The sequence below is a fragment of the Prionailurus bengalensis genome, chromosome E3 (genome assembly GCF_016509475.1).
Source record: "Prionailurus bengalensis isolate Pbe53 chromosome E3, Fcat_Pben_1.1_paternal_pri, whole genome shotgun sequence".
NCBI classification, from domain to species: domain Eukaryota; kingdom Metazoa; phylum Chordata; class Mammalia; order Carnivora; family Felidae; genus Prionailurus; species Prionailurus bengalensis.
Window position 1 is genome coordinate 31,787,039 of NC_057357.1, and position 13,976 is coordinate 31,801,014.

General features: G+C 49.5%; 1 protein-coding gene across 2 annotated transcripts in view; it reads right to left on the reverse strand.

Annotated features, from left to right (window-relative positions):
* Positions 1 to 13,976, reverse strand: part of SNX29 (sorting nexin 29) — a 500,693-nt gene that overhangs the window by 437,231 nt on the left and 49,486 nt on the right. For both annotated transcript variants that reach the window (XM_043560511.1, XM_043560512.1), the window contains exons 5-6: positions 3,962 to 4,142; positions 1,162 to 1,232 (exon numbers count right to left, since the gene is read on the reverse strand). In XM_043560511.1, the coding sequence (XP_043416446.1) occupies positions 1,162 to 1,232; positions 3,962 to 4,142 (252 nt within the window). The remainder of the gene's footprint in view (positions 1 to 1,161; positions 1,233 to 3,961; positions 4,143 to 13,976) is intronic.

Genomic DNA, 13,976 nt, shown 5'->3' on the forward strand with positions numbered 1-13,976 from the left:
GGAAAAGTCTGGAGTGTCTGCCATGGGAGAGTCACGCCCCCACCACGATGAACACGTGGGGCCTGGCAGAACACGCAAGAGGGGACCGGCTGATCTTAAACACGGATTAAAAAACCTCCCACAAAATGGGGTCAGTAGACCCCAGCGATGGCAGGAGGGGAGTCTTTCCAAATCCTCTCCCTATCTGTGGAAGACAGGAGGTCAGCCTGGGGGGAGGTTAAGATGTAATCCCTGGGGTCAGAGGGCCTGCGGTGAATCCTACCACGTTCTAAGAGACCTTGGTCAGGCCATGCACCACCTGAGCTTCAGCTTCCTTATCTGTAAAAAGGGGCCAACAGCATCGCTTTCACAGGGTGTCAAAGACAATCACCCACCAAGAACACTCAGCTCAGTACGCAACCAAAAATGTGCGCCAACCAGTATCATTACCACAATTACTTTAGGTAAAAGCTTGCAGAATTCTGGCCTACCCAGAATTCACGGTCAGAGCCTGACTTCTCCTCCTCAGTGGACACGACTAACATTAACTCTCAATATGTGGGCCTTAGTGTGAACCTTCAGGGGGGAAAAAAAAAAAAAAGGAGGGAGGCAAGGAAGGATTTTAAAGAAAGAAGCAAGTTACCCACTTCTGTTGGGCTCACCCATTGAGTGAAAATCAAATGATAATCTAACGATTCACCAACTAACATCAATCCAGGGCTCTCACGCTGATAAATCACATGTTACTCTCGTCACGTGTGATTCTCTCATGGCACTATGAAAACAATTCCCATGCTATCAAGACCCCTGCCTTGCAGAGGAGCAGGCAGTAAGGGTGACAGAGCTCACAGGATCTGCCCCAGGCCACCAGCCAGGAAGGGGGTAGGGCCAGGCTTCAAAGGCAGGTCTCCTGCTTCCAAATCCCCAGGTCTTCATGTTATACTTGTAAAGCCACGGCCAAAGCCCCCACCCCCAGGCTTTCCCTACCAGGGTATCCAATTCAAGACAAATGGGCTCAGTAATCAATTCCACCAAAGGAAGGGCAGCGGCCAGTGACCCATTAAGTCAGCAAGGGACAGGGGAAATCACAGCATCCCCTGGAGTTATAAATTCCCTCCCAGGTAGCCGACTGTGCTCACCACACTTCAAGGACTCATCAATCCTGGCCTGAGCCAGGCTTACCAGCTGCCATGGTGGGAAGCATGCTAGACCTTTCTTCATCCATCACAAAAGACCAGTCTTCATAAAAAGTGCTGCAAATTGAAAGAGAAAGGGGAAAAGCTCTGAACAACAGTTCTCTGCATCCATCAGCCAAATAAATTCCCTTACATGGCTCCCTGGAAAATCCACGCCCGGTCATCCCAGAGCGGAAATCCAAGGTCTCCATGGGGATGAAGCTTCTGGTTGTAAAGGACTGAAGGTATATATCCTACGACTTCCTCATTGGTGCCCTGAGCTCCGGTGTACTGAAATGGGCAACATAAACAGGGCATTTATATCAAGAAGCAAAGGGGAAGGAGACGAACAGAGAGGTAGTGCTCACTCAGGGAATGTCTGTAAGACACACAAGAAATCCAAGCTGGCCCCCTGACCAAGCTACCGCAAGAAACAACTTCAGAAAGAAATTCTACAATTCTGTGGCTCCAGCAACCACAACATTTTCATGAAATACTTCCTTGGGCTGCAGACCCAAAAGCCCAAGTTATCCCTGGAAAGGGCTGGGAAGCTAAAAGGGCCCCATGAATCTAAATGGCTGTAGCAAGAGGTCAGCAAGACCTACAGGGATTGTCCAAGGTCGTCGGCAATAATGGTACAGGCAGGGCTTGAAGCAGGTCTCCCAGCCCAATGCCCTGGCTCTTTATCCAACCCCTGCTAAACCAAAGCAAGCCAATATCCTCAACCCCTGACTCGGCCACCAGGTAGGAGAACTCTCAGTTAATTGCCTCAAAGCTCAAATCACTGAAGCACCATCAGTGGTGAGGGTCATGGGGTTCAGCAGGAGACGGGATGCATTCCCCACTCGAGTGACTGAGGACAACTAACAGGAAAGAAGAAACGCCCCACTTTCAACAGACTCACCCAGCAGAACGTCAGCGGAAGCACAAACGTGTTTGAGCTGGCATGCCAACTGTACCTCCAATTCCCAAGGCCGTGACTCTTTAAAAATCTAAGCCAGGTTCCACGCACATAAGTGAATTTGGTTTTCCCACAGCTAGGTGGATAAGTGGCTAGTGATTCAGCTAAGTTCAACTGTGATTCGGCTGTTCGTTGTTAACAGTCCACCTTGAAATGGAGTGGGACAACTCGGAACTACTTGCAAATGATCTGCTGGGAGGAGCTTCCTGGAAATGTAAGAAACGGGGTGTGTTCTCCTCAACTAAAACCGCTTAATGCTCAGGGTGGGGTTGGGGGGCGGTGCACGCAGACATTTCACAGCCTCCTGGCCCAGATCTGAATAGCACACGGGTGCTGTCCAGCATGGCTTTCCTGGCCCCCATGCCTCCCATTTCAGACCCACAGTCTGAGTGTCCAGCCAAGCGAGGCGCCACGAGCATCATCACCGGGAGAACTTCAGGGGTATTTGTAAGGGCCTGAGTGGATCATCCCAGAACACATAACAAACTGCTGGTAGGGAGATGACCACAAGCAGCGCACACACACACACACACACACACACACACACACACACACACAAAACAGAAGGGGAGACAAGCCAGGGAGCACGTGGCAGCAGATAAAATTGTGGCCATGCATCACGGCACTGATGAAATGCCAGCTTACTGAATTAAATGAGATTAATTCACTGAAATCAAATCCTCACTACCGAGGAGGATCTGGGCACTGCTAATGTGGAAGCTATTCAGGTCACCAGTGTGGGATGGATCACCGTCCCTTTGCATCATCAGGTGACACAAAACGACATGTCTCGTCCACCATTCTCAGGTGGTAAATAACAGCCACTAACACAGAGATATCATCAACACCACGAGTATAGGAAAATGACAGCGCTGTCACACGGTTTTGAAAGGAACATGGCTGACCGTACCACAGTTGACCCATATTCGGTGTCCTCTCCCCACTGCTCTGTGACAGCCAGGCACCCCCACCTTGCCGAGCTAGGCTGCCGCCATGTGACTTGCTGGCCAATGAAATGTGAGTGGAAGTGAAGGTTCTCTCTGGGCAGAAGCTTTAAAAACCAACGCTCAGTTCAGCCCACATCCCTTCTTCCTACCTCAGCGACCGTGGAAGCAACGTTCACACGGAGCCTATGTCAGCCTGGAACCCTGAGATGGGAAACCCCAACTCATCCACGACAGACACGTAGCAGGGGGAGAGGTAAATGTGGCTATCATCTCAAGTCACTGAGGGTTTTATGATATTTGTTTTGGCAGCAAAAACTGACCTAAACTAACTGATGGAGTGAGCTTTAAGTCTACAATCAAGGGGAAAACAAAAAGAGGAAACATCATAAAATGGCTATTTTTAAACTAACAATTGACTTCTATCCCCTACACAAAACTTCCCTATTTCTTTCAGTCAGTATGGGATTAACCTCGAAAAAAAAAAACAGAAGGAATTGTAAAGAACCCAGCACAAAGGAAAGACACACATGAAACTTATTCTGAACACCCAGTATCTGAAGAGAAAGAAATTCTGGATCTGAAAGAAGCCCAGATTAAACCACCAAAGGAAGAGCAGGCTATGTGCCGGGATGACAGCTCCCTCTGCATCCCACACCTACATAATAATAAACATTTATGGAGTGCTTGCTGTCTACAGTGCCATGCTGAGCCCTTTATGAGCTTCCACTCTGGCACTAATTCTCTGACCAACCGTGCCCACAGCACAGCTGAATCGACAGGGACTAGAAGAGGGGAACCCGCCCGCCCCGACGGGGAGTCTGGGATGCAAACCCGGGCAGTCAGATTCTGCAATTCCAAGCGCTCGGCTACCCCTCCCCGCAGATGCCCATCCCGGGTACCTGAGCCTGCTGCGGTCGGCCAGGAGCATGTGCAGGTACCGCTCTAGGGAGTGTTCGTTGAGGGCACAGCGGAGCCAGGCCCGGCCGCGGCCCACGTCTGAGGCGATGTGGCGCAGGGAGTAGAAGCGTGGCAGCTCGTGCTTGCTGAGGACCTCCTTCACGTAGAACCAGAACACCGGCTCTGCAGAGAGAGGGACGGACACTGTGGCACTCAGCCTGGGACGCGCATCCCTTTACACTTCCCAGTCATTTCTGCAAAAGAGTTACTTCCTTAGCACAGAAAAAGAAAGGTACCAAAGAGTGTAATTTTGAATCCTGGTTTGTTTCCTTACTGATCTGGATCACAAACGTTTTCCTATAACATTTAAAGATCTTTGAAGACATTCGGGGCACCTGGGTGGCTCAGTTAACTGGGCGTCCAACTTCGGCTCAGGTCATGATATAATGGTACGTGGGTTCAAGCCCCGTGTCGGACCCTGTGCTGACAGCTCCGAGCCTGGAGCCTGCTTCGGATTCTGTGTCTCCCACTCTCTCTGCCCCTCCCCTGCTCGTGCTGTCTCTCAAAAATAAATAAACATTGAAAAAAAAGTTTTTAAGATCTTTGAAGACATGGTATTTGACAGCCTCCCGGTTAAACATAATTGAACTATTTCTCTTCTGCTGGAAACATGATATACTGCCAATTATCCCTACTTACTGCTTTGAACATTCTTGTACATAACTGTCCTCATTTCTACTTCCCTACAAAAGATTTCCATATGACTGAGGGAGAACAGACTTGAGGCTTTACGGACGAGCTAAGGAAGTTATTGTATCTCCTCACATCCTGCCTTTTTCATCCACACACAACAGATTTTTTCATAATTCTAATTCTAGTATCTACCTAATCTTGTGATCAATTTTCTGCACATTGGCTCATCAACAGTTTTTCATGCTGCCAATAACAGCAGCAACAACAACAGCTGGAACTGTGGATGGAGCCTTATGAGCTAAGTCCCAGCCACCGCACTAAAGACTTTACACCTGACCTCAGTCCTCTTAAGCACCAAGGCCATCTCTGTGTCAAAGACAAGGTCCAAAGCCTGACCAATGTGTTAATTTCACCCAGGGATACAGGATCAGTAAGCGGGACAGCAGAATGGGACCTCGGAGCCGCCTGACTGCAAACCGCTAAATCGGAGAGCCTTGCGCAATGAGGGAGGGTTCTACCTTCATCAAAACGGTCATGTTCACAACTGCTTACTATCCCAAAGGGGGAAATGCGGAGTCTCTGCGGACAGACGGCGATTCTACTCCTGGAGCTAAACAGGATCACAGACCCCTCTGAGAAGGAGACGTGATCTTTCCACCTTCCTTCTAGAAGAATGCAAAGACACGCATCTCCATAAACTGTACCCCAGGTTAGTAAGCTCGCTGGAAGCTTTCAGTTCAGCTCAGTCAGCATGGACTGCATTTGTTTTCAAGTTTTCCTCTACTTATTTATTTTGAGAGACAGAGAGAGAGAGAGAGAAAGAGAGAGAGAGAGAGAGAGAGAACACAGGGGAGGAGCAGAGAAAGAGGGAGAGAATCCCAAGCAGGCTCCATGCTCTCAGGTGAGGGGCCCAATGCAGGGCTCGACCTCACAAACTGTGAGATTGTGACCTGAGCCAAAATCAAGAGTCAGACACTTTAACCAAATGGGCCACCCAGGTGCCCCTGGACTGCATTTTTTTTTTTAATTTTTTAAGTTTACTTATTTTGAGAGAGAGAGAGAGAGAGGGAGCACAAGCAGAGGAGGGGCAGAGAGAGAGTGAATTCCAAGCAGGATCAGCATGTCAGCACAGAGCCCGAAACAGGGCTCGAACCCACGAACTATGAGATCATGACTTAAGCTGAAATCAGAAGAAGGGCCTTTAACCAGCTGAGCCTCCCAGGTGCCCCTGGACTGCTTCGTGGGAGCTGCCACGGGCCAGGCAAGGCTGTGGGATACCAGGTAGATAAGGATTCACGCCCGCCCAACAAGCTTCCAGTCCAGCAGGCCACACAACAGTGAAGAGACCAATCAACAGAATGGCCCTGGTCAGCTCCCTCGGCCACGCTAAGCTTCAGATTCCTCTCCCTCCAAATAAGCCCCAAAGTGCAGAATCACTCAGAGATTTCGGGGAGACCGGAGAACAGGGAAGCAAAGCCTGAACACGATGCCCGGGCCATGATGGCCAACCACCATTTGCTCAATGACTACCTTCTCGAACAAAAGGAATTGTGTTGTTTCCTCTTCTCCTTTTTCTGGTAACAGCAACTGAATGCGTACGTAGGGGGACCTGTGGATCCAGCTAACCTCCAGGATTAGACGTAATAAACACCTCGGGAATGACTGGAAAAACCAACGGAGCCACTCACTCAGGACTACCTTGTGTCTCAATCCCTAAATGCCACATGAATCCCCTTCCCGAGCCCGTGAGGTCAGCCCAGACCACACGTGTGCATCACGGCCCTTCTTCCGCTCAAAGCCTCCCTCGGAAACCAGGACTGGCGACGGTGAGAGCAAGAGCCCAGGCCGAAAGACCCATCGCTTGTTTTCAAATGTGCCAAACAACCGTCTGCATCTCTGTCATGACTCAAATCAGGTGACTCTCACCTGCATCCGGTCTTTCTCGAGAACTGCCGTGACCTACCTCTGACCTTGAATGTGTACGCAGCACCTGAACGTGTGTTTTCACCTTTCAATTTCGTAAATTGCTTAGCGCTACAGAATCCTTCTAAAGCCTGCCAAAGTGATGCGGGCGATGATAAGAATTATCCCGGCAGGGCTCCACCTGCACTGCAGCATTAATAAGGTCTATTTCCAGTGCCTCTCACCTCACCTGCCACTTAAGGCTTGCAGTGTCCGTAACTTAATTTCGGGATTAACATCGATCCCTTATGGCCCGAAACCAGGGGCTGATTCCAAAAGGGGGTGAGGGCTCCTGGTTCTCCAAACGCCGGAAAGCCGTCTCCCCACACAAACGAGAGCCATGCAGGGGGCGCTGCAGCGAGCTCCCTCCCGGGGCACCTTTCACAGAGGACGACGAACACCACAGGCCCTTTGGCAAAGTTTCTAACAGGACTCAACTTTAATAGATGCTGAGACGCTTTGGACAAGGACAAAAACCCTGACTCAGATTCTAGTCCAGGCACCGTGTGGCCTTGGGCAACTTATTCTGTCCTTCATGTTCCTCATCTGTTAGATGGGGATAACAGTACCCGCCTTTACGGTTTGTGACAAGGGGAAAAAATGAGAAAATAAAGCTTAAATGCTTCGGGCCAAGGCACCACAGCAGGCAAGCAGTATCCCTTCCCCCCTTTCTTCCGGGAGCCGTGTCCCTCCTTCCTAGGAGAACCGCATTCCATCTGGTTGCCTGTGAAGCTCTCCTCCCACCGGGGTGGACAGGTAACCCAGCGGGGCAACCACCTGGAGGAGCAGGGTGTAGACCACAATTGGCCTCGCTCACCACCCTGTGCTCATCCCGGCCCTGATTACTATCTTGTGCATCTTTTTTTTTTTCTGTATTAATTGACTTTTTAAAAATATTGCACAAAGATGTTATTTCTCTTGGTTGCTAAATTTTTGGTGCCGCCATAAATTTTGAGGCTGCGGCAAATGCCTTACTGGCCTCACCCGAGTCCCAGCCCTGGACCACAGGCTTCTCCCCACGGCTTCTACACGAACCGCTAGAGAAGAGACCTTGTCTCTTCCAGAACCGAAGTCAGCAAACAGTGGCCTAAGGGCCAAACGTGGCCCACGACTTGTCTGCGTAAGTGAAGTTTTACTGGACCGCAGTCGTGCCCATTTGTAGACATACTGTCTGTGGCTGCTTTCCTGCTACACAGTCCTAGCTGCGGAGTTGCCCACAGACCCCCAAATACCTACTATGTGATCCCTCAAGGAAGAGGCTGCCATCCATTGTGCTAGAAGCAGGAGCTCTAATAATCCTGCAAACCTGGAGCCACGTGGGGCTCTTTTCCTCCCTCTCCTGTAGACTGCGCCCACCTGGAAAGACACCCACCCAGACAGAAGTGGGGCTGAGAGCCAGAGACGGGTGCGGGGGGTGCTGAGCCCCGGAACCCAGCTCGCCCTCAGTTTCCTGTTACCTGAGTTAGAAGTGCCCTGTTTTGCTGACATCTAAGTGGCTTGCTGTCCCCTGCAAGCAGAAGCAGCCTGATGCTGTGACAGAGAGTATGCTCTTCAGTCACCTGACAATCATTTACAGGGGACAGGGGACACGCCAGGCACCAAGCAATAGCCGCATGCAGAAAAGTGAAGAATGCATCCCTCAAAAATACACAAAAACAAAAAAAGCCCTGCTCAACAAGAAACAGAAAGCCCAACAACAGGGGGCCAGGCTCCTTGTAGACGAAGAAAGGATTGTTCTTCTCACACACTTAGTCTGGAGGTAGGCACCTGGTTCAAAGGCTCTGTCGCGGAGAGAATCTCCGAGCTCCTGACCTTCCCCTCACTGTCTCAGAGCGCTGCCACCACGCTGGGCATCACATGCACAATCAGAGCACAAAGAAAGAGGACAGGATAAAACCAGCCCCATCACCCCTTTTTTTCCAGGCTGGCGTAAGGAATCCCAGAAAACCAAAGGGAGCAGAGATACAGAATGTCAAGACTGGCTTAATCACTTAGGATCCATTACCTAGAAGACATCCCACAGCCCCAGGCAAAATCAAGATCTGTGAAGCCAAAGAAGAAACGGGTCATGGATTTTAAGTAAAAAAACTAACAGGGGCACCTGGGTGGCTCAGTCGATTGAGCGTCCGACTTCAGCTCAGGTTATGATCTCACGGTCTGTGGGTTCGAGCCCCACGTTGGGCTCTGTGCTGATGGCTCGGAGCCTGGAGCCTGCTTCGGATCCTGTGTCTCCCGCTCTCTCTGCCCCTCCCCCACTCTCACTTTGTCTCACTCTGTCTCTCAAAAATAAATAAACGTAAAAAAATAAGTGTTAAAAAACTAACAGAGTCACGCATACACGCTGTCAATGATTCCAGGGACAAAAGGCAACCAAGCACCCCCTTAGTCCGGCCTCAGGCTTAGGTGAGCACAGGTGCCCCCCAAACCCAGTCACATCCAAATCTGGATGAGCCTGACTATGAGACACCACTGGCTCAGCAAAGCGGAGTCCCCAGTAAGGGGCTGCACCCAGCCATCCCCCAAGCAGCCACAAGGCTGCCTCCTGAAAGCAGGACACAGGAAGTGTGGTTTAAACGTCACATTAAAAAGACGTGTAAAAAGTACGTAAACTTGATTTTTTTTTTTGCTTTTTAAAAAATCGTGGTGAAATATACATAATGAAATGTAACGCATTAACCATTCTTTTTAATTTTTTATGTTTATTTTTTTATTTTTGAGACAGAGCACAAGTCGGGGAGGGGCAGAGAGAGAGGGAGACACAGAATCCCAAGCAGGCTCCAGGCTCCGAGCCGTCAGCACAGAGCCCGATGTGGAGCTCGAACCCATGGAATGCGAGATCATGACCTGAGCCGAAGTCAGACGCTCAACCTACTGACCCACCCAGGCGCCTCTAACAAGTTAACCATTTTTAAGTTAGAATTCAGTAGCATTAAGTACAGTCACCATGTTGTACGACCATGACTACCATGTAACTCTTCCATCATCCCAAACAGAAACTCTGTACCCATTAAACACTAACTCCCCCATTGTCCCCTCTCCCCAGGGGCCTGTATTTTACTTTCCGTCTCTGGTAATGTGACTATTCCAGATACTTCTTCTGTGTGGAATCCATTCAACATACGACCTTCTGCGTCTGGCTACTCTCATTTAGCATCACGTTTCAAGGATCATCCACATTACAGTACTTATCTGTACTTCATTTCTTTTTGTCTGAGTAATATCCCCACTATATGGCCATACCACGTTGCATTCATCTATTCATCTGTCGACAGATATTTGCCTTTTTTGCATCTTTTGGCTCTTGTGAATAATGCTTTTAGGAACATCTTTGTATACAAGTGTCCGTTTGAGTCCCTGCTTTCAATTCTTTTAGGTCTGTATTTAGGAGTGGAATTGCTGGATCGTACAATAATTCCGTTTACTTTTTTTTTTAAGTTCATTTACTTTTGAGGGAGAGAGACAGTCTGAGTGGAAGAGGGGGAGAGAGAGGAAGACACAGAATCCAAACCAGGCTCCAGGCTCTGAGTTGTCAGCAGAGAGCCTGACATGGGGCTCAAACTCACAAGTGGTGAGATCCTGACCTGAGCCGAAATCGGACACTTAACAGACTGAGCCACCCGGGCGCCGCTATTTACCTTTCTGAGCAGCTATACCATTTTACATTGATATATTTTTTATTAATAGAGAAGGAATGGCCTTTATTTCTGTGCAACTGAAATTAACTCTGCTATTAAATTCTCTCTTAGGAAAAAACCTTAAACTTGCCAATTAAAGGTTACTATAGCCACTTCCAGATTTTTTTTTAATTTTACAGAGAGAGTGTGTGCACACGAGTGGGGTAGAAGGGCAGAGAGAGAGAGAATCTCAATCAGACTCCCAACAGACTGCTCAATCCCACAACCCTGGGATCATGACCTGAGCTGAAATCCAGAATCAGATGCTCAATCGACGGAGCCACCCAGGCTCCACCCTAGGTTTCTTTTTTAACTGTGGTAAGATTTACTTAACATAAAATCTGCCAATTTAAAGCTTATAATTCAGAACTTGGTACATTTTTAAGAGTGAACAAATGCACAATAGTCACAGATACTGGATCACTTTTGAAGACTCCAGTCTATTTACATCTAAAACCTAAACATCCCGGGGTGCTTGGGTGGCTCATTTGGTTGAGCACCTGACTCCTGATTTCAGTTCAGGTCATGATCCCAGGGTCATGGGATCGAGCCCCGTATCAAGCTCTGCACTGAGCATGGAGCCTGCTTGAGATTCTCTCTCTCGCCCTCTCTCCCTCTGCCCCTCCCCACCCCCCACCCCCCACCTCCCGCCATTGGCATCTCTCTAAAAATGAATTGATAGATGGATAAACACTAAACATCCCTACTGACTCCAGAGAACCAGGGCCAATTATCTTGGTAGAGGTGGGTGGAGATCAGAAAAACAAAGCAAGATAAGGAGAATAAACTGCCACCTACTGCCCGGCTGTGGCCTGGCTCCTCCCCCACCTGTGGGCTTCACCCTGTTCCGCTCTCCCCCCGACTGACCCTGCTGCAGCCTCGCTGATGTGCCTGACACTCGTCCAACATGCCAAACACGCTCCACCTCGGGGCCTCCCCGGCCATGAACAGTAACCACACCAGGGAGTCCACTGAAGGAATTTCACACAGGCCATTTGTTACGAAGACTTTGCAAGAGCTACGAGGCCAAATAAGAGAATAATGAGGCCACAGAAATTACTAATGGCAGAAAGCCAATCCATCCCTGAAGCCAGAAGAACAAAAGCAAGAGGTAGTGTTCAAAGTATAAGAACCAGGGTGTCTGGGTTGAGCGTCTGACTTCGGCTCAGGTCATGATCTCACGGTCTGTGGGTTCAAGCCCCGCATCAGGCTTTGTGCTGACAGCGTGGAGCCTGGAGCCTGCTTCGGATTCTGTGCCTCCCTCTCTCTCTGCCCCTTCCCCACTCATGCTCTGTCTCTCTCTCTCAAAAATAAATAATAAACATTAAAATTTTTTTTGTTGTTTAAAAAAGTGTAAGAACTGAGGGGCACCTAGGTGGTTCAGTCACTTAAGCCTCCGACTTCGGCTCAGGTCATGATCTCACAGTTCGTGAGTTCGTGCCCCACGTCGGGCTCTGTGCTGTCAGCACAGAGCCTGATTCGGATCCTCAGTCCCTCTCTCTCTGCGCCCCTCCTCCACTAGTTCTGTCTCTCTCTCTCTTTCAAAATAAACAAACTTTTTTAAAAACCTTGAAAAAAAAAGACTATAAGAACTGAAAGGAGATTTAACAGCAGAGTTAAGTTCAATTGCAAAGAAATAAAGGCAATCCCATCTCTACTCAAAAAAATTATCAACATAAAACAGCACGGCCACTGTTGACAATAGTTCGGTGGTTCCTCAAAAAGTAAACACAGAATTACCGTATGGTCCAGCAATTCCACTCCTAAATACATGCCTGCCGGGCAACGGCTGGACTGTGGCATTGGCACCAGAGAGGACGGTGAAACAGGAAGGCCAAGGCCTAACCAGCAGACCTCATGGGACCTCGAAAGACCACAGAGGAAGCACGGCATTGCTACAGATGCCGTGTGAGGCCGGGAAGAAATGCTCTAGCTTCCCTTTTCCTCCCATCTTCTAACCTCATCACTATCTCCCTCTGGACGAGTGTGAAGACAGTGGGCAAAGGAGCCTGGAAAACACAGTCTGCAGGGAAGGCAGACAATAAATTTGAGAGCAAACAGGCAAAGGACTACAGGCTTCTCAATGTGTTGAACTACCTAAGACGTCTTCCCCCAGGTAACAGTATGGCTCCCTCCCTCCCTCCCTCAGGTCTCTATTCAAAAGTCCATAGAGACGGTCTCTGACCGCTCTATGCAGAAGACTGAACCCCCACCCCATCCCAGGCTGCTAGCTGCTCATCGAAATCTCTCTTCTTCCTGAACCCCCAGACAGACAACCCTTCCCAGCCTGCTCTGCAGCGGCCAGACAACTCAGTGGGCACCAACCCAGGTGCCTTTCACCGGCCTGATGCGCTCATCTCTGTCGTCTGCCTGGCCCCCGCGAGCATCCGGGGTTGCAGTCCCGAGCTGTAACAACGCAGCAGAGCGCACTTGGCATTCACCCACAGAACATGCGAGTCTACACCACCTCCTTTATTAAAAAGGGGGAACGGGCCACACAAAGGGCTTCTAAGGCTTGTGCCTTGTTTCCATTTAGGGATGGACTCCATCCTCTGCTGAAGACTCGTGTTCATGCTGACAGGAATAAAGCAAAGGACTCATGGGTCCAACAGGCCAGGCAATTACGGATTGAAAACTGACAACTCTGAGGCCAAATCTGAGTTTTAATTTACTAGACATTAAAATCAAACACTTTTAGGGGTACCTAGGTGGCTCAGTCGGTTAAGCATCTGACTCTTGAACTCAGCTCAGGGCCCTGAGTTCAAGCCCCACGCTGGGCTCCACACTGGGCATGAAGCCTCCTTTAAAAAATAATAATAAAATAAGATGAGACACCTTTCAAACAGCCAAAGGTTTGGCCCAGAGGCCTCAGTCCGGCTACAGCGGATCCTTATGTGCTGGGACGGTTTCGTGCCCTTTAGTAAGTAGCCACTGGCCCACGCCCTCAGCCACCCAGACTGTCAAGGACCCTCCCCAGGACACTGTGGACATCCCTGTAATCAAGGAGCTCGCAAGTGCACACCGGGCCCAAGGGGGCTAGCATTCTGGCTCTGGCTTCCCCCCAGGGCCAGCGTTCTCTACCAGCTGTTAAACATGTTTATCACCACCCCTGGACAGAGCTCAGTGTTTCCTTCACACCTTCCACAGACATCCTTCCAAGGCTCTTTGTGCCAGAACTAGCTGATTTGCAAGTTTATAAACATGACAGAGAAACACAAAGAGGGAACTGAAAACCTTACAGGGGTGGGAGGGTGGGGAGTGGACTTCCCCTCATGATCAAAAGGATGGGCCCGGGCTTCTCCCGGCACATGAAGCTTCCTCCAAAAATACTCTTCTACAGAAATGAAATTGTTACCCAAGGTGACCCAATGAAGCAAAATATAAATTCTGCTTCGAGCTAAATGCAATCAACCATTTTCAAAAAGCCCCACTGAGGATCAAGGAAGTCGGTTTCTCTAATTTTACAGCTGGGTGTATATTAATACCACCTGCTTCCAGCTGACTGTGAAGAGATACAGACAGCAGGGGGGGTGGGGGGGGGGTCAGGCTTCCCAGGACCATGAGCCCCACGTCCTGAAGTCTGGGTCCTGGAGTCCTTGTTTTGAACATCCTTTTTGGTGGCCAGGCAACTTGCAATACACTGGGGCTACAAGAAAGAACAAAGGGCAAAAATAGATCCAGCCCTTGA